General features: G+C 38.8%; 1 protein-coding gene and 2 long non-coding RNA genes across 3 annotated transcripts; 1 reads left to right on the top strand and 2 right to left on the bottom strand.

Annotated features, from left to right (window-relative positions):
• The first annotated feature begins 4,405 nt into the window (after positions 1-4,405).
• On the top strand, positions 4,406-6,313 carry LOC122075452 (heterogeneous nuclear ribonucleoprotein 1-like). The gene is made up of 2 exons (XM_042640486.1): positions 4,406-4,855; positions 5,102-6,313. The coding sequence occupies exons 1-2, from the start codon at positions 4,634-4,636 to the stop codon at positions 5,951-5,953; spliced, it is 1,074 nt and encodes a 357-aa protein (XP_042496420.1). The 5' UTR covers positions 4,406-4,633; the 3' UTR covers positions 5,954-6,313.
• Positions 6,314-9,346: 3,033 nt separating this feature from the next.
• LOC122076143 lies at positions 9,347-14,779 on the bottom strand. Its single transcript, XR_006139447.1, has 2 exons — positions 14,435-14,779; positions 9,347-9,680 (listed from the first exon to the last, which is right to left on the bottom strand). It is a non-coding gene; the product is annotated as an uncharacterized LOC122076143 (long non-coding RNA).
• On the bottom strand, positions 10,066-14,410 carry LOC122076145. Its single transcript, XR_006139448.1, has 2 exons — positions 11,923-14,410; positions 10,066-11,846 (listed from the first exon to the last, which is right to left on the bottom strand). It is a non-coding gene; the product is annotated as an uncharacterized LOC122076145 (long non-coding RNA).
• Positions 14,780-21,328: the final 6,549 nt, after the last annotated feature.

Here is a 21,328-nt window from a genome sequence, read left to right as displayed (position 1 = left end):
TTCAGAACCGCTCGTGTGTGAGACCGGATCACAGACTCGTCGAGGCTACCACCTTGGTCCCAAATTGCGGCAGTGAGGGTGCCACCGGAGCAATACTCCATGAAGAGACTATAGATGAGCTTACCATTATCATTTGTGGCGTTGCAGCCAAGGTACTCAACTAAGCGAGGACACTTGAGCAAAGAAAGAATTCTTTGTTCCCTTTGCAGAAACTCGGACATCAAGAGCTCTATAGACTTCACGGAAAAAACCTAACCATACTAGAGATACATATCGAGGAGACGGTGGCGGAAGAGCCATGGCCGAGGGTATGACCTTTGATACATGCCATGGTGGAAATGAGAGAAGCTTTTATCTATTCAAAATCTCGACTTCTCATGATGGAATGTGATGAGTTTTGTGAGAAATTTTGAAGAAGTGAAAACGCTTCCGCCATGAAAGGTGTTTGCTAGTTTGTTTATGTTTTTATCAGAGCACAAGAGAGAGAGAGAGAGAGAGAGAGAGAGAGAGAGAGAGAGAGAGAGATATGGCCGTCTTTAAATTCTCATTTAACAAAGACTAACGACAGGAGGTCTCAATATAATTTGGTATTATGCAAAGAGTATCTTTCTAATATTGACATTTTCTAGGAGATGACGTTGTAAATTACTCATAATAATAATACACAAGAAAAGAAAGCTTGCTTGATGCTACTGGTGTCATGGCCCATGGGCTGTATTGGACCTTGAGGGCCAAATAATCCAAAATATGGTTGTGATTAATTTCCATGCCTGGACTTATAATGGTCCATTCAACCCACAAAAAAAAAGAAAAACAAAAACAAAAGGACTTATTATAGTCCATGGTCCATGGAGTTGTTGACATGTTTAAGATAGGAGGAAAAGAAAAATCTTTAAAAACTCTCCTTTAATTTCTAACCATTTTTGTGTGTCTAAAGTAGAAAGAGGTTTCCAAAAGTTTGGGAAAACAAAGTCAGCCAATCGTCCAGCAAAAATGTCCAATGCCAAGCATTTGGTGCGGCGGTGAATCGAGTAATTAGTTCCCCCACCAGCACAAGGTTCAAAAACCCGGATCACAATCTGGATCGGTTCCATACAACTAAAGCCTGGAATTGGGATCCGGATTGGCCGATTCCGTTTCGATCTGTTGCTGAATTGAATAATAGTTTCCAATAACACAAGGTTCAAAACCCGGAGTCGAGATCCGGATCAGTCCCATTTCGTGTTTAAACATCCTAAACTCTAGTTTTGTGCAGAATCTGTATGTGTCGAATCAGCTGAAATGGGGATTTGTATCAATCTCCTCCGGTGTTTAAGCGTCCTAACTCTTAGGGCCCGTTTGATAACGTTTCTGTTGTTTCTGTTTTAAGAAACGGCAGAAACATAAATTTCTGTTTCTAGAAACAGAAACGGAATTGAAAGTGTTTGATAAGTCATGTTTTTAGAAGTCGATAGTAACCAATGAAAAAATGGCCACAAGTCGTTTCCAGAAACGACGAAACAAGTTGAACTTGTTTCGCCTGGGTCGTTTCTTGAACCAAAAATAAGTAAAAATTTCTATTTCTATTTCTGAAAATAAGTGAAACGAAACAGTTTTATCAAATGATTTTTATTCCGTTTCTGCTATTTCTGGAAACATAAACGGCAGAAATGCGTTTCTTGAAACGACAGAAATGCGTTTCTTGAAACGTTATCAAATGGGCCCTTAGTTTTCATATAGATTCGGCCCGAGCTGGCTAAATCAGCCAATCCATATTTTTTTTTTCTAAGTCTAATATAGCCTATACTTATCAATATTGAGAGCCGATACCATGTATTAAAACCATAGTCAAGACTAAAGATTGGTAAGAACTCAATGAAAATCGGCCACAAAATGTCTTAACCTTAGTTTTGTACATGGATTAGCGAGCCAGATTGCCCAGAATCAAAATCATCCTTGGTGTCTTAAAAATCAGATCCAATTAGTTAAGAGTCACCAAGATCAGATCCCAAATTTTGGCTAATCCGATATTGATCCATTGATATGATCATAGGGTAAATGGGTCGAAACCCGTCAAATCAATATCGGTTGTGAATTGTGAGCAAGGATTAAAGTATCGATATCGATCGGCCAAAATTAAGATATGTATCGGAGAGTATCATATTATATCGGAGATACACTAAGATACGCTAAAGATACACACAAAAATGGATAGAAAACATTTTTTTTAACACTTTTGCATAAAGAGTTTGTTAAAAAAAGTTATTGATAATATGTATTATGCATAAACACTAAATTGAGGGTATCGTACTAAGAATTCAAGGTTTGTAGTTGTCCCATAAATGTAAAATCCTTATTCTCAACCTTCATTTCCACTTTAGTTAGAGAGAAATATGGCTGACAGCAACTTTGGAGCAAAAACCCTTCAAAAAATCGTGTTTTTCTGAAAAATTACCTATCTTGGCCATTATATGACCATAGCGCACTGTATCGGTACATACCGATACTCACCGATACGTATTGATACTCACCGATACGTACCGATATATATCGATACTCACCGATGCGTGCCAATATATACCGATAAGTGTCGATCGATACATATCGATACTCAACGATATGTATCAATACATACCGAAACGTACATTTTACCTCAATTTTATAATTTTCATAATCGTATCGAGGCATATCGTATCGTATCGATGTGTATTGGTGGTGTATTGATGCATATCGGTATGTATTATAGGATATATATCGATACGAAAGGATTTTAAAAATTTCATGTATCGTATCGATGTGTATTGTATCGATCGACTAAATTTAAAATATGTATCAAAGGATATCGTATCAATATCGGAGATACTTAAAACCATGATTGAGAGTCTGTGACCCAGCCAGATTTTTGAAACATGGATTTTGATCATTTGAGCCGATCCCAATTTTAAATCCTATCACCAACGGCACAACACGAAAGAGCCGTGAACGGGGGTGAGCTTGATGTACGGATGGCTCTTCTGTACAACGAGAGCAAACCCTAATTAATGCTACACCTTAAAACTCTAATTAGTTCCTCCATACCCTTAAAAAAAAAAAAATCACAACCTTAAACCCTAGAAAGTTGCTGGGATCTCCGCAGGATAAAAATCCTCTGTTGTGCTAATCGTCTGTTTTTCCATGTTTTGCTAGGTGCAGAATGCGACACGTGGATGATGCATCACCAACGGTCAAGATGATATATGTTGGTTGAGGCCATTAAAACCGGGTTTTCTCTTTGTGAACCAAACCGGGTTTTCTCTTTATCCGCCCAATTCCTTCCTTCTGTTGTTCAAATCGTAAAGCAGAAGAAGAAGAGGACAAGAGAAGAGCAGAAAGCTTTCTTCTCCTCTCCTTCCTCAACCACTACTGTTTCAGTGTTGCTGAGAAGAAGATGATGAAACAGATCCGGGAATTGCTTGAGTACGATGGAACCTTTGAAGCAGTCGGAAAACGACCACGTACTCTGGCGTTGTCTGAGGCAGAGGATGAGGACGAAGAGGAGCTATTGTTAGCTGGGTTTTCCGTACAAGAAGAAACGCTTATGCAGATCATGAAGGCGTTGGAGGAGGAAATAGACTGCCCTGCTAATGCTAATAATGGGGTTTCAGCGATGTACTCTCCGCCGTTGTCGTCGTTTGTGACTATCAACGGCAACGAAGAGAGCTGTGGGCCTTCCTTCTCCGACTCATCGTCGACCGTGATGCCGAGTATTGATATGGGTGGTATTAACATTTCATACTTCATGGGTCCCACTAAGGGTTCGTTCGGCCCTTTCCCTTGTGTTCCCATGGATTTACCGGCGGCGACGGACGAGGAGCAGGGTTGGCCGGAAATCGGGGAGGTCTCTGTTTCTACCATTTCAGAAGAAGAGATGAACAAGGGCTTTGAGTTTGAGGTTGGGGAGAGTGACGACGAGTGGTTGGGTAGAAAACCCGGTTTGGTTCACAAAGAGAAAACCCGGTTTTGATGGCCTCAACCAACATATATCATCTTGACCGTTGGTGATGCATCATCCACGTGTCGCATTCTGCACCTAGCAAAACATGGAAAAACAGACGATTAGCACAACGGAGGATTTTTATCCATCTCCGCAACGGTCAATTCAATTGAAACCTACTCTGAATCAAATACCAATGGAGACTTAGAACACGGCAATTAAATAGGGTTGACAAGTAATTGACCTTATTGGATTCCAACCAGACTGCACGGATGTGAATTAAGGTTCACTCAATAGAATTATAGAAAGCAGAAAATAATAATAATAATAATAATAATAATATATAGGGATATCGATGGCTAAGAAATCAGAAAGTTATTGTAAGCTTGATCATGAGCCATTCATTAAATACCCTAAGCTTACAATAAATGCATCCCCCTACAAATACCCTAAAACGAGAAGAAACACAAAAAGAATTATAAATCCGCACCTCATCGGCCTTTTCACACTCCCTTTAAAATCTCTGTTACTAATTAATCTTTTCTTGTTTTTTAGTACTTCAAGTTTTATTTCTCTCTGATGATTTCACTTTCTGTTCTTTCAAAAACCCTAGTCGTATTGTTTCTTGAGGTTTCTGCTTTTGTGGGTTTTAGGGTTTTTGGTTTGTTGACTTGATTTGTCATGGATTCTGATCAAGCAAAATTGTTCGTGGGAGGAATTTCTTGGGAAACCAGTGATGAAACTTTGAAAGATCACTTCGGGAAGTACGGGGATGTTGTGGAGTCTGTGATAATGAGAGACAAGAATACAGGGAGTGCAAGAGGATTTGGGTTTGTTCTATTCTCAGATCCATCAGTAGCTGATAAAGCGCTTCAAGACAAGCATGTCATACTAGGAAGAACGGTTAGTTCCTTCCCGCTGCTTTACTGTTGTCACAATTTCGACTCACCATCGCTACTCTTTCTTTGTCTGTTGTCTATATTTTCTTTAATTTGTAGTGAAACTTTTTTACTCCAAAGAAAAGATAAAACCTTCCAGTTTGAATGAATGGTCTCTCCCTTTTTCCCCCTTTTCCCCTGTTTCTGTGGGTTTTGTTTTTTGTTTTTTAATTTTTTTCCTTTTCTTTTCTTTGTTCATAAATTTCAATAGGTAGAGGTGAAAAAAGCGGTACCCAGAGGTGATCAACACCAACACCATCATCCTCACCAACAACAGAATAAAGGTTCAATTAAGAACAGTAGTAATGGTGGGAGTGACAATCAGTTTAGAACTAAGAAGATTTTTGTAGGGGGTTTATCTTCTAGCCTAACAGAGGAGGAGTTTAAGAGCTACTTTGAGAAGTTTGGTAGGGTTACAGATGTTGTCGTTATGTATGACAGTGTAACCCACAGACCTAGAGGCTTTGGGTTCATAACCTTCGACTCCGAAGAAGCCGTGGAGAGTGTAATGCAGAAGAATTTCCATGAGTTGAACGATAAATTCGTGGAGGTTAAGAGGGCTGTCCCCAAAGATGGGAATAGCAGTGGTAACAGCAACGGTAATAATACGAGAGCAGGTGGTGGAAGAGGGTCTCTATTTGGTAGTTACCGAGGTGTAGTTCACCCACCTTCCAGCCCCAGGTATTGGATGTTCCCTGGTTATACCCCTCCACCTCTTCCTGGGTATGGGAGTATTGGGGGCTACCCTTATGGAGGAGGGTACCCTATGGGAGGATATGGCGAAATTGGTTATGGGACACCTCCAATTGCCGTCCCTAGGGGTCCTTGGTATAGCCCAGCCATGGTTGGTGCTAGGCGGAGTCCGGTTCTGTATGGGGATGCCGCAATCTATCCTGGCTACATGAATGGTGGAGTTGGTGGGAGCTTGGGGATGGCAGCTGGTGATAATCGTGGGATTATTAGGCCTGCTGCAAATGGGAAGTGGAATCAGGGAAATGGCAGTAATGCACAGGTACCTGCCAGCACAACACCACCAAAAAATGATGGTGAAAAATTGGAATAGGATCCCTCAGGTTTCAGTGGAAGCAATAGTGCTGGTGCAGTCAAGCAGAGCCGGAGGGGACCTGATGGACGATATAGTTCTTGTCCTATCACTAATTCTAGTTGAATTCTTTGTATGTCATTAACAATCATTTGAGGTCAGTAAAATTTTATACAAGTTGACTGGAGCTTCTCACTTTCAATCCTTGGATGCTTGCTTCTTCTTTTTTTAAAGTTATTCTCGATGTGTGTCATTCATTTCATCATGCAATTTCCTCATGTAATATATATGTCAGTGGACTCCAAATTATTGCCATGTAGTCACTTTTCGATAAGCTTTGGAGGCAATGAGAAATTTGGTCAGCTAGCTGAACTGTTTACATGGATAGTTATTCCAAGTGATCATGGCAATACCCTATTTCCTATTTCCTATTTCCCTTTTTTTTCTAACAGTTAACTCCATATTGTGCTAGAGTTCTCCCATCTCGGACTTTGGAGCTAATAAAATCCATGACAAGAATATCTTCTTTCCACTTAGTTAATCTATTAGAGTGAGCCAGCATTTTTCTTACTAGAAATTCAGTCCCTCCTCACTCTTCTTATTATTGTCCTATGAACTTTGCAACTCTTTTTTGTATCATCTGCTCCTGTTGGGTAGGAAGGGTTTCTATTTATGGTGTCTCCCCCATTCTAGGACTTAATTGTGATGCTTGAAGTAGACTTAGCAAGATAGTTCACTGATGTTGTATGCAAAAGTTTATATGCATATGTTCTTGAAGTTATTATGACTTTTTTTACCATTTCCCTTTTCAAGCCCATCAACTTATTGGTCCCTACCTTCTCCATGTTGCAAGTGGTACTGTAATGCTGCTGTTGACATTTCCTTCGGGCTACCAACATAACCTTCTATATATCCAGATCTATTATTTTGTCATTTGTCATCTTGTTTGTAAGTTTTATCATATTTCCAATTCATCCAGTGCTTTTGGATTTTCAAATATGGAACAGATTTTGGAGTATGAAACTTCTACAGCTCAACTATTTATGTTCCGAACGACTTGGCTTGGTTGCACAAGATTTTCTTTATGATAATAAAATCCCCCACCTGGGGGTTGAGGGTTTGGTTGTCAACAAAATGTTGGGATCTTTTCTATTCTCTTCTGTATTTTGTCACTTGTGGTGCAGCATGACAACTTGTAGATTCACAGAGTGAAAATTGTTTGGTGATCAAGACCTTTGTAATCATTATCTGCTGCACCATCTGTTAAATTTGTTGCTCAATGTTTCTTTTCCCATATGAGAATTGACTCTCCCAATTGGTTTCCTTTTTTATATATAAGAATGACACCCCCTTGGTGGGTGGGGAAGCTTATTTGCTCTCATGGCAAGTTTTGACTTCCTATTTATTTGCTCCCTTGCAGTTTTTACTGCTCAAGCTCTCTCTGTATGGTTTCTTCACTTCTATGTGATTTCAAGCAAAAAGGATATGAACTAATAAGCCATTGTGTGTATGTGTGTGTGTGTTTGTGTTTGTGTTTTTTTTTTTTTTAATTTTTTTTTTTTTTAAAGGGCAGATCGTTGATTATAAGAGGGCTTACTGTAGTAGGTATTTGCATGACATCTTGAAAAAAATATCATAATTATTATTGACATTAAGGACGTTCATTTGCATGTTGGATTGTCAAACATCTCATATTGACATGTGCCTCCATATATATATATATACCTATGTCCTTGTTTTGTAGATTATAAATCCATTGCAATTTCTGTTGGTAAGTTGTGAGTGTTATGAAATTATAAATTGTAATTTACCATTGAGATACTTGATGTGTTACCTGGAGTTGTGGTTCACATGAGACATGTTTGCACCATCTAATCTTCAGACATCAGAGTCCAATTCTTGAGCAAGGATTTTCATCTGGCATCTCTATGTTTTGTACTGTGTTAAAAGGATCAGATCTACTATCTGTCTGAGCCAGGATTTTCATCTGGCATCTAGTCCTCTCTCTTTCTTGAAAGTTTTGCGGACTTTGGAGGGCAAGGCAAATTCTTTGTTTCAATTTGGATTTCATTTGTCTCCTTTGCTTTAGAGTGTGCAGAGTGATTAAATGTTTCATGCAAATGCTAAGGCAGTACTCTACTTGATCCTGATAATACTCTCTCTCTGATTCAAACTGACGAGCTCATCATGAATGCTGTCATTATGTGTCCTAGTGCAATTATTTACTTATTTTGTATGAGCTTGAATAGATCTGTTTGGATGGCAAGAATGTGGTCGATCCCACTTGGTTGGGACTCTTTTGTTTGGTTGCGTTTTTGCCGTGACTGGCTTGAACATTAACGACTAGGAAGCCCAAGGTTTTAAAAGACGGAAGACGGAATTGGTCGCTGCAGATTTTAATCTGGATGGGGATCAGCTGGAATCTGTCCCAAGAACCCTAGAATTGGCCCTCACATCTAAAAACACAGCAATTCTAGGGTTTTTAGGTGTGATAACCAGCCGTGCTGCGGGCACCGTCCCGTTGATACTATGGTTTGTCTAAAATTAACTAAGCGACCAACGTGAGCCAAAAATATCCGGCATGACCTTCTGGAATTGCTGCATTATAACGGGTATGTTCTCTGGTTAATGTTATATTAGGAAAAGGGCTCTTCGAGCAAGTGACATAGGAGTTACTTTATCAATATCCGCACCTATTTGCCCATGTCTTTCCTCACATGAAATGACTTCACTGCTGTTCTTTGTATGGTATTGTTTTGTTTGACCTTAACTCACCTGTATCAAATGCATAGAGAATCCTCTTGCTAGTCACTAATATACGTTAAACCTTAACTCACCTATATGGAATGCATAGAGATCCTCTCGCGAGTCACTAATATATGTTTCCTTTCCCCTAATGTGAAGGACGAAACTTCTCACCATTAGATTGTTGATTCAAGGTTCCCTTTTTGCACAAATACCTCCTTTTTTTTTTTGGTAGAAGCATAAATAGAAGAGTAGGGGGTTTTTTTTTTCTTAAGAAGAAAAGAAAATTGAGAAAATTACATGATTACCCATTTTTAGGTTTTCTTTTACAAAATTACCCATAAAAAGTTTTGGTTAACAAAAATACCCAAAATTAGGTTTGAGTTTACAAAACTACCCACCCAAAGTTTTAATTAACAAAAATACCCAAAATCAGGTTTGGATTTACAAAACTACCCAAAATAGTGATTCTTCACCTTCCACATATAATCATATATTTTTTTATGACTAAAGCTTTGAGTGGGTAGTTTGGTAAAACCTAAACTCAATTTTAGGTATTTTTGTTAACTTAAACTTTAAGTGGGTAATTTTGTAAAAGGAAACCTAATTTTAGGTATTTTTGTTAACTGAAACTTTTAATGAGTAATTTTGTTAAGAGAAACCTAGAAGTGGGTAATCATATAATCAATAATTACATATGTAGCTAAGTACATCAATGTTCTTATTCGTGATGTCTATGTGTGAGAGTTTGTTAATGATATTAGTAGCAACAAGTTGCATGAGGAGGACTTCATTTGTAGGCCTGAGCATGTAGGCTGGTATAGATACAAAATTATGAACATCGAGAAAAAGAGGGACTACGCTCCAAGGCCATGTTGTTGTAGTGCTATCCAGAATTGTGTTGTGCAAATCCTCTGAATCGTTCCATACCTTCCCTATATTCCACCCATCATTCCATGCTGGTTTCAACCTATATAGAAATCTCTGGCTTCAAACGTTTTTCCTATCATCATGTAATCAACAAATAAGAAGACATATCTTCCATTATTAATAATGCAAGTGGCCTAGGCAGAGATAGTTTTATTAGTATTAGTGGTAGCTGAACATACAAGTATGGATTTGTGCAAAGTAGGAAATCATATTATTTCAAGAATTGTTGGTTGGAGAGAAGTCACTTGGTTCTTAGTAGTTTGACAATAATTGTCGGTCCATTGCTTGATGGGGTTGAGAATAGAAAAAGGGTTAGGTTTTTCATGAGCAAAAATGATTTTATTTCTATGTATTCATAGGAAATAGCAGGTTATAATAAAAATAGTAAAGAAGCTATTCAGATCATCTGCAGGTATAATATTAGAATTAAAAAAGGACAGTGTAAGAGACTTAAAAGATGAAGCATAGAAATTTTCTGTTCTCAAACCCAATGGGCCAGCTGCCCAGATTCTCTTAGAAAATTCACATGAAAGGCAGGTGTGCCAGATAGATTCATGGTGAGTTTGGCAAAATCCACACATTGGATCAACATCCATCCATTTTCCAAAGATGTCTTTGGTAGGGATCCCACCAAGAGCAACTCTCCAAAAAAATATTTTAAATATTGGGTAGACATTGAGTTTCCAGAAGAAGCGCCACCAGTGTGAGCAAAATGACATGCACGTACACCTGGTATTTGGTCCAACTGAATTAGTATAATTGCCATATGTTAAAAACTTGGAGGCTATTTTGGTGGTAAGGGTCCCTTTTTTAGAGAGATGACACCACCATCTATTATTGTCGGAGGAAATAGAAATTTGCAAAATTTTAATGGTGAGAGGTATAGGAATCATGGTTGAAAGCAAACTAGCATTCCATTCATTACCTAAAACAACATCACTAACCCACATGGAAGGTGAATTCAAATGGGAAGCAATATTAAAATTAGGAAGGCAAAAGTTGGGTATGGAAGGGACCCATGGGTCAGTGCAAAGCCTAGTTTTGTTTCTATTCCCAATCTTCACATACACCATTTTCTTGAGAATAGGAAGAATACTTACAATATTATTCCAAGTAGGAGAACCTCTTTATTTCAGAGTGATAGGATAAAAAACAGACCTGTTAGGGAAATATTTGTGCATCAAAATCTTTGCCCAAAGTGCATTATCCTCGTAAATAAGTCGCCATCCGAGCTTCAACAAGAGGGATTTGTTTTGATTTTCAGAAGTTCTTAGTCCTAGACCACCTTCCTGTTTTGGAGAGCAAATTTTATTCCACCCAATAAGGTGTGATTTTTTTGTCTGATTTATGCCTCCATTCCAAAAGTGAAGATATATGGAATCCAATTTTTCGCAAGTGGCCTTAGGAAATGCAAAACAAGACATGAGGCAAGACGGTGTAGATGAAAGAACAGACTGGATGAGGACCGTCTTTCCTGCAAAAGAAAGAAGGCTAGATTTCCACATAGTCAACTTTTTGTCAACTCTTTGAACAATGTGGTTAAATCTGGTACCCTGGGTTCTAATAGGGAATAAATTGGTGCCAAGGTATGTGGATTCATTATTCATTTCTTGGATGTCCAAGATGTTGCAAAGAGCCAATTTCCTCGAGGGTTCCACATTGGAGCTGAAAGCTAAACCACTCTTCCCACGATTAATGGTAAAACCAGACAAGTCCGAAAAAATGTCAAGAATGCATTTAATGGTAGATACATCCTCAGGGGTGGCACAACAGAAATGAATGTCCTATCAGCAAAGAACAAGTGTGAAATCTCAGGTGAACGTCGTGCCACCTTGATACCTTTGAACATTTTGAGGTCCCTATAGGTGGATAGGACTCTTGATAGGGCCTCCATAGCCACAATGAATAAAAAAGGACTTAGGAGACATCCTTGTTTAATCCCCCGGGAGGGCTCAAAAAAATCAAAAGCAGCACTTTTAAGTTTGATAGAAAAAGTTGAGGAGCTAATAAGATAACTGATCATATCTCCCCATTTCTCACCAAACCCAAAGAAGTAAAAAAGAGCACGTAGAAAGCCCCATTCAAGTTTATCATAAGCTTTGGCCATGTCAAGCTTAATGGCAACATACCCAGTTTTACCTTTGGTGTGTCTGAGAAAATGAAAAATCTCTTGGGCAATGATAATGTTGTCAGTAATTTGTCTGCCAGGGACAAAAGCCGATTGGAATGGGGAAATAACCTTGGGGAGTACTCTCTTTAGCTTTCTTTCCAAACTTTTAGTAATGATCTTATAAAAATTGGAATGGGGAAATAACCTTGGGGAGTACTCTCTTTAGCTTTCTTGCCAAACTTTTAGTAATGATCTTATAAAAAGTATTGTAGAGGCTAATAGGTCTGAATTCCTCAATAAGAGAGGCATGTTCTCTTTTTAGGGATAAGACAAACCAGGGTATGGTTAACACCACGGGGAAGAGAGGTGTCTCAAAAAAAATTGGTGATGAAGTTACAAACATCCACATTAATAAGATCCCAGAATTTTTGGTAGAAAACAGCTTGGAAACCATCAGAACCAGTGGCCTTATAAGCACCAATGGAGAGTACAACATTGCGAATTTCATCAAACGCTAGTATTCTAGTGACGAAATCAACTTCAAGGTTGGTAATGATGCGTGGGAAGAGACACTCAATAAATGATGGATCAAGGGGATTGGATGTGGTAAAAAGATAGGATAGGTAAGTGGCAAATTCTTTTGCAATATCCTTAGGGTCAGTGATGAAACCAGAGCTAGAAAGGATGGCATCAATACTATGCTTTCTGCAGCTAACCTTAGACACAGTCTAGTAGTATCTTGTATTCCGATCGCCTTGTGACACATAAAAGTGTCGGGATTTTTGGAACCAAAATTTTTCCTCAACCTCAAGGATCCATTAGAGTTTAGAGGAAATATTGGCAATTCCATCCGAAGGTGGAGAAGAGTGGCCATTTAAAGTAAGGTGGGACTAGAATGGAGAGTGTTTCAAGTTGTCAATATGGCCAAATGTGGAGCGATTCCAATGGGATAGAATTCGACTGAAACACACAAGTTTGACCATAAGATTGTCATTAACCAAATTATTCCATGATCTCATACAGAATGGGAGAAAATCAGGGTGAGATACCCAAGCATCCTGAAAATGAAATAACTTACGATATCTAGGTTGAGAAGGGGTGATATGAAGGATTAAAGCATTATGGTCAGAGCCAACAAATGAGAGCTTTGTTAAGGAGGGAGAGGGAAATAGGTTTAGCCAAGAGAATGAAGCAAAAGCTTTATCGATGGATTCTTTGATTAAATTTGGTGGTTTCTGCTTGTTGGACTAGGGGAAAGGATTACCATTCAGCTTGATCTCATCAAAATGATAAGCAACAAGAAGTTTTTCAAGGAAATCGGAAAAGGGGGTGATTTTGAAAGGAGAACCACCAAATTTATCCTCATCAGACAGAATTTCATTGAAGTCTCCAATGATTAAGCATGAGAGAAAACAAGAGGAAAGAAAAGATTGTAATTCAATCCAGCATTCTTTTCTCAGGGATTGGTGGGGTGGGGCATAGATCCCAACGAGTATCCAATTGTTAGGGCTATTGTCAAGTTCCAGAGTAATGAAACAAGACCCCTTGTAAGAATGGGATATGTTGATGGATTTAGAGACCGTCATCCATATACCACCCTTTCTTCCCCTGGTTCCTTCACTGTTAATGGATAGAGACAAGTTGTAATCATTAATGAATCGGGGAAGCTTAAAGTTGTCATGGTTGATAATTTTTGTTTCGCAAAGTAGGAAAATATCAGGCTTCTTCGATTGACATAGAGAGAGGAGGCAATTTTTTTTGTGAAATTGCTGTGAAGACCTCTTGACATTCCAGTGAAGGATTTTCATTGTTCCACTAGAAAATAATGACATAAAAAGTAAGCATGCACAACCAATCCGAATGGAAACAAGTGAGGAAATGCAATGAGCAAGCACAACAAACAAACAAGAGAAGAAGATAAGATTACAGGAAGGGGAGAAAAGCACCACAAAACAAAACGAAAGAGAAAACAATAACCATGATCGTCCAAATAGAAAAATGATAGAAAGAAGCACACATACAAGAAGTAACTATCAACAAGGAACAAAAAGTGTAGAAGGTAATAAATCCAAGAGAAAACAGCAACGGAATACAGACTGAATTAAACCAAGAGGGTACATTTACCTGGTTCAATTGAGTTGATTCCATCTTTCCCTATACTAGGAATCCCCACTTGAGAGTTGATTCACTTGTGGAAGAGAACTCTTAAAGTAGGGGTTCGCATGATCCACATAAGCATCTCTCAACAAGATTCTAGCTGAATTATAATCAATATGGATTAGGGGTTGGGCAGGTAGCTAATAGAAGCTGTGACAAAGATACAAAAGCATTCTCATCGAGTTCCGCAACAGGGAAGTAGAGATGCCTGGCATGTTAGATAGAACCATAATTCACAGATGGTTGGGAAACACAAGAAATGGGAGAGGTGGGAACTTGAAGTCCCCCCAGAAGAAAAAAGAGAAAAACAAGAAATTTAGAGAGGCTGGGAGAGGTGGAGACTTGGGGCCCCAAGAAGAAAAAAAAAAGACAGAGAAGAGAGTTAGGGAGGATAGGAGAGGCTGGGACTTGAAGCCCCCTAAAATAAAAAACTACTTCCATAAGTAACTCAGCCCCAGAAGCGGGACACAATATCTCATATACCATAAAGAATAAAGCTTGAGAAGAGTTATAGAGTGATAAGAGTGATAAGAGTCTTACACAGATCGCGCAAAAATTACCTTAAGTTAAATGGTTGCGGAAAGCCCATGGTGGATCAAAGTTCTTCAATGCCTTCTTAAAAAGTAGAAAAGATGGGAGAAAGTGACAATATTTGCCACAGAAAATTCAAAGAGCTCAAATGTGAACTCAACGATGACCCAGATGTTCGAAAATCTTCCGAATCTGAGGTTCAGCCAGAGTATAGTTGGAACACTATCCTTCGCTCTTTGTCAGGGCATTCAATCCTTATCAAGCCGGTCCTGTCCTTATCTCTTGCTTCATATTCCCTGAAAGCTGTTTGTATGAAGTTGGATAGAATTAATGCCAAATTCTGGATGAAATTCTGCATGGGGGAGAGGAAGGAATCTCATAATAAGCTCTCAAACCCAAGGCCTATGTTGGGCTTGACTTTAGGGTTAATCATGACCATAATATTGCTTTTCTTTCTTCACTTAAGATGGAGATTTGTTAAGTTTGTCTCAAAATTTTGACCCATTTTAAAGATTAGTCTGTTCTAACATATTTTGGTGGAGATCCAAATGGGAAGTTTTCTGAGATCTGTGATGGAAGCAAAGGGGTTGGGCCCAAGCCCAGAGCCCATCATTGATCTCGTATGGGGTGCAGGGGCATAATTCGATTGGATTGATCGTAACCCGATGGGTCGACCCACGACTTGGAGTATATAATGTACTATTGTTTTGTTGAGCAAGTCATTGTATTTTGGGGGGAGCTAGGGTTTCAGGGTGAGGTTTTCTCGCCGCTGCTTAGGTGTTATAGTAAAACTTCTTCTTCTTTGCCCGAGGATGTAGCACACCACCCTGGTGTGTGAACATCGTTAAATCTGTATGTTGTGTGATCTATCTTGGTTTATTTATCGTATTTCTTGGTGTTTTATGTAAGAGAGATTTGTTTTTAGACCCTTCTTATGGGAAGAGAATCTTGAAAGCCAAATATGTTTTTTATATGGATTCCAAATCGAGATGGGGATCTTAGACTTGAGATAGCAGATAAAAATCCTCTGTTTTGCTCAATCCTTGCATTTCTTTGTTTTGCCCCTGCAGAAGATGACATGTGTTTTACTTTAAGTGAACGGCCAAGATTGATCTTAGATTGAAATCAATGCAAACCGGTTTGAGGTTAAATGAACCAATGCATTCAAATGAACCAAACCGGTTTAAGTCTCTCGTTTGAATCAAAAAAGAAAGTGAGACTCCCGCTGCAGCATTCTCTCGCACGATTCTCTCTCTCACCCTCTCACAGTCTCTCATGCCTCTCTCTGCTCACGAAGGAAAAACCCTGGTGGGGGTTTTATCCAAGCTCCCAGCGAAGGTCGCTCTCACGAAGGTCTCTCTGTGAGACAAACTAATTTTGGCAATATAGGTACTATATTTCAATAGTTAAACCTTCCCCAGAAAGAAGAAATAGCCCGAGAAAGAGCAGTGAAACCAATCCAAAATACAGAAGGAAGAAGAGGACTAACCCAGATAACCCACATCCTGTATTCGCCCCCACTTTATAAACTCAAATCGAACTCACAACTTTGGAACTTAACAGTTTTCCCCTTTAAAGTTCTCTAAAAGGAGATGAAATGTCGAGAAATCTGGCTGTGAGCAATGTAATTTATATCGATTCAATAGTCGGGCATGAGCTGACTGATCTTGCCCTCTTCGGCAGCCATTCCCTGCTCCGTAACCCGAAACCAAATACAGACGGCGGTGAAGCTGAGTACTAAAGATCAGAAGCCCACTCCCCAAATCGATCGCAACGATGGCCATCACCGACAACTCTTTACTCGGAGACTCAAACCGGTTTGGTTCATTTGAATGCATCGGTTTATTCAACTCCAAACCGGTTTTGCATTGATTTCAACCTAAGACCAATCTTGACCGTTCACCTAAAAATAAGACACGTGTCATCTTTTACAGGGACAAAACAAAGAAATGTAAAATTGAGCAAAAACAGAGGATTTTTATCCTGAGATAACATTGTCCATATCCTTCCTCTTTCGAAGAAATAAGTTTGTAGATAAGTAGGTAGAATACCCCTAGTTGTCATAAAAATTTAGTTTTTCACTTTATTACTCTTCGTCTAAACAAATCCACTGATACACAGATAGAGTATTGGCCAAGAACTGAGAAGGAGTAAGGCGGATTTCAATTCACTAATTCTGATCCGATTCCTCAAACCATGTTTGAACTTGACAAATCTTCCATTTGGATGAATTAGTTCTCTTTGGACACCCAAAAGAATAGAAGACATCTCATATTTTCCTAATGTTAATCCAACACTAATTAACACTAAATTTAATTCAAAAATTTTATTTTTTGCACTAAGTTATTTTCTATTCAAGTAACTAATTTTTCTCTCTCAATTCTACAAGGCAATAATGGTGATAGAACCTATTATTATGTATATGTCATTTGTGTAAGTCAAGGAAGAGGGGGGGGGGGTGTGGGATGAACAAAAATACTACATTTATATTTAAAAAAATTTATAAGGGAAAGGGATAGGCATGCTAGCGTAGTACCTAGGAATTAGGAATGCTAGCGAGATATTAGCCATAGGATTTGATCAACTTGAATTAAACCGTTGGATGGAGAGAAGATGTACAAACTTTCAATCCACTGTTGTTACACCTTTCCTCCCTCTCTCTCTCTCTCTCTCTCTCAGCTAGAAATTTGGAAAGTGAACTCCGGTGGGATGTTGAAGCCAACAGAGGACTGAATTTTTTTTCCTTTTTATTCAATAAAAACACTTTTGACCCGAAAAATCAAGTCTCCTGTAATGCGATGATCACGGAATCAACCATTTTCTCTTCAGTTTTCCTGATCTCCAAGTTTATGGTTTCGGCTTTGACCACAATGGAACGCCTCTGTTTCTGATTCAGTCTCATTGAAGAAGGAGAGAGTGTTCCAAATCCAATTGCTCCACTGCGATGGTGAGGCTTATTCATGGAGGATGAACCATAGGAGAAACTAGCCCCCACCATCGCAGTGGAGCAATTGGATTTGAAACACTCTCTCCTTCTTCGATGATACAGAATCAGAAACAGAGGCATTCAATTGTGGTCAAAGAAATAGAGGTCAAGACTTGCTAGCAAGTTGTCACCGTTGTTAGAAGGGCCAAACCTACACCGTTTGCTAATCAGAAACAGAGGCGTTCCATTGGGGGCTAGGTTTGGCCCTTCTAATCCAACTGTCAAGACTTGCTAGTATACCTGATACCTAGGTATCTTGCTAGCATGCCTGTCCTTTTCCAATTTATAATTTCAAACGCTTAGTAGACAAAATTTAATCTATTACTCTATCCTTACAGGTTTCAAAATTTTGGAGCAAATGAAAGGATATTATAAACCCTTTTCAGTAATCAAAGTGCGTCTTTCTTAATACAATCTAACTTTGCATAAAGGGGAAAAAAATTAAGAATTTAACCATGGGTATCTCATTCTTCTCCTTTCACTGCTCTACTCCCCTTTCTTCCTTGAAAACCTTCTCCCTCCCCAGCCAATTGTTGTTTTGGTTTGGCTAAATCTCTTTAGGGTTGCAATATGATCTACTTGGGCTGGGCTTTTTAAAACCCAAGCACAACGTTGGATCTCCTTACCTCACCCCACGCTTGCTGTCAATTCAGGTCCTAAAAACTTCAACTCAAGCTCAATCCTATCGAGCTTGGCCCAACCAAGCTGAAGCCAACCCTGATTAGCCTTGACCTTGGCTGATCTAATACTCTTAATAGCTATCCTAATTCATAGTTACAATCATCATTATCTCAAGTCGATTCACCTAACTATTAAAAGAAAAAAAGATACACAAATACATTTGCTTCATGTCAAACATACTCAACACATGCTTAAGGATATAATTATTCACAAGTAAATTTATAGTACAACCTAAGCTTAGCCCAATGCATCAACCTTGGCCCGGCCCGGTCCTGGCCTCGCCTCAACCCTGGAATCCTAATTCACCCTCAAGGTTGAAAAATCCAACCTAGTCGTTGTTTGGGCTTAGGGCGGGCCCAAGCTCCCAGGGCCAAACTTGTACCCCTAAATTAATCTATGGTATTGGGTCGCAATAGGAAAGATTTCAAGTGATATTCTTGTCAGTTTTCAGTATACATGAACAAAAAGATAAGGCTAACCACGGGATTTATATGCTTCCACTAATGATTAATTGCAGAGGAACTCTCTTTCCCTTTTCATGTGTACAAAGCTTGTGTAGGGAGTTGGCAGTTGAGATTAAATGGCATATCCTTGTTGTTGGACCATCTTGAGAGGTGGCTTTTACCCTGTTTTGGTGCAAGGAAATATAACAATGGTCTATGATTAATTGGAATTTACTTGTGTCTTTAATTTCTACCAGGAAAAAAAAAAACTAGTATCTTTAATCTGAGATGGGTCATCAAAGGATAAGACATCCTCCTCTCCAACAGCCCAACGATTTGATCAATACAATCCAAGTGCATTGGCGAGAAATCCTTGGGTCTAATTCCAATGAGCTTCAGGTACTTCGGGTCTGCCTGGTGGATCAACATATAACAAAAAATGGGTTTTTATGATCCAAATCCATTTTTTTAAACCTTGCCTCTACCCCTTCCTTTTTTTTCTTTTTCTTTTTAATTGGGATTTTCCACCTTAAGCTTAAAATAGTTAAGAGTACGTAGATGCATAATTTTACTAGTGATTCTGGAAGGAACATGCAGTGTCGCAGCTCTAGTCCTGTACTCCTGTTCAATCACAAAAACCCACCCATCCTTTTGCTTAGACAGACACAGTTGCTCCCTGTGCTCCACCCCCATTCCACATTCCACCCCACAATTTTGACTCTCCTGTGTATTCATTTTGGCGGACAGCTCTTCCCTTACAAATAAATGGTAAAGAAAACAAAGGTTGCAAAGGAACAAAACTAGAATCCTTTTCCCCTGGATATTTTGAACTCTGTGAGAGAGAGAGAGAGAGAGAGAGAGAGAGAGAATTAAGGTCATTACGACATGATACTATGCCTTAGATCGTGACGTTTCATTCATATAGAGAGAGAGAGAGGCTAAAAGTAGGGAAATGAGGACAGGGTGTAACAGAAAACCCGCAAGGAAAGCTGGGTCTTAATGGAGAGGAGCACTTTAAGGTTGGAAAGTCATTTTAGCTCTTCTCTCTGTCATGTCTCTTTGTCTATCCCCCCCCCCCTGCTCTCTATTAGGATAGGTTGTAGGCCTGGATACTAGTAGTAGCAGGTCTAGAGTGACACAGAGTCCCCAATATGTCTAACAACACCCGCCCAGGCGACCTTAGCTAGGTACCTATATGTAAGTTAATTCCACAGTTCCTGTTGGACTCATTAGCCGTTTACTCTCGGATCTTTCTTAGATTCTATTTGGATTTTGTACCCCAAAATCCTCTCTCCTCCACCCCACAGGAGGGGCTTCTTTCTTTTTAATTTTCTTGTGGCACTACCACTACCAGCCAACCTATATTATGTCAAAAGGTCAAAACCCAAACAAAACCAAATGGATTAAGGGGAAAGTTTTCCATCCAACTGGAGCCTGGATGATGAGCAGGAGGGATTTGGACAAGGCTCTGCTTGTCGTATCACTTTCAATCTTCCATCCAACCGGAACAAGAAAACAAGATACACATATATATAAGGATTCAGATTTTGAATTTTTTTTTTTTACCCATTTTAACTTAGAGATAGATTTTCATTTCATTGTTTTTTTCTCCATTTCTACAGTATTCCACTATGCCTGTCTCTCTCTTTTCTCCATGCCTTGTATATGATATCTGTCCTGGTAGTTGAATCCAGAATACACGAATAAATGCATTGAATTGTCAATTTTCACGTTTGGTCATTGGTGTCCTGCACCACCATGTGTGAACCTAAAAACTACCCTTCTAAAATTCTCGAAAATGGTTTTCATTAATTTAGTCCTAGCTAGGGAATACTTCCACAACAGTTTTCCTCAAGACTGCTATTAGTTTTTTCTTCCAAAATATATATATATATATATATATATATTAATTCGTGTTGCCCTTTATAACTTCTGAGTCATAATAAAATTTTCCCTTCACAAGGGACGTACATGGTTCTTCTCTAATCACTTGAAAGTACTTAAAAATAAAAAATATGAGAGAAGAGGTGTAGGACCAGCTACATCCTCGCAGTTCCCCTCTATTTTGTTTCGCATGAAAGGATCTATAATTAAGAGCCAACCCTAGTTAAGTCTTTAACTGATCAGATTCCTCTACAGTACAAGCAATACACTCGAGCAAACATGTGGACATTCTCAGGGACTCTCAACCATTGGATATATATGTGTTCTAAGCCTTGTTGCGCCATAGGGGAGCCCCACACGTCTTTTAAAATATTAGGAGCCTTCTTCAATTAAAAAGCCAGAGGACAACTTAAACACAAAAAGTAGCAAATTCTATGGTACTGAGAATTTGAGGTGTACATGTTTGGGTAATAGTATTTATTGAGTATTGAATGCCATAGAAACTCCTGATCCAGTGTTTAATTATGTTGCACCATTTCTTCTTTTTAATCTGATTTAAGTGCAACTTAAAGACCATTAAGTTATTTTTAGTTTCCCTCCCAACGGATTGGTTTATTATAGTTTGGATAAGAAACTCAAAACACAAGCAAGTAAATTTTACACCACTTTTCAATCAAAATGACTTTTTTTACTCTTTGTTCAAGAGTTCTTCCAAGGTGTGTAGGCCCTAGATGTTTTGATGTCATTTTTACATGAATTCTACTTTCAACCAAACATCACATTGAAAGGTTATTTAATATCCTTATTACATGTTACTTACTATCTTGAATTGAAATTTAATCCCACCTCAGTTCTACCCAAATGGTATCTTAGTAATCCAATAATAGAAAGGGAGAGTAATAATATCATGTAATTCAGATAAGTGACTG

The sequence above is a fragment of the Macadamia integrifolia genome, chromosome 4 (genome assembly GCF_013358625.1).
Source record: "Macadamia integrifolia cultivar HAES 741 chromosome 4, SCU_Mint_v3, whole genome shotgun sequence".
In the NCBI taxonomy this organism is placed as follows: Eukaryota; Viridiplantae; Streptophyta; class Magnoliopsida; order Proteales; family Proteaceae; genus Macadamia; species Macadamia integrifolia.
The sequence above is the reverse complement of the archived record's forward strand: the minus strand, read 5'-3'. Positions and strand labels throughout refer to the sequence as shown.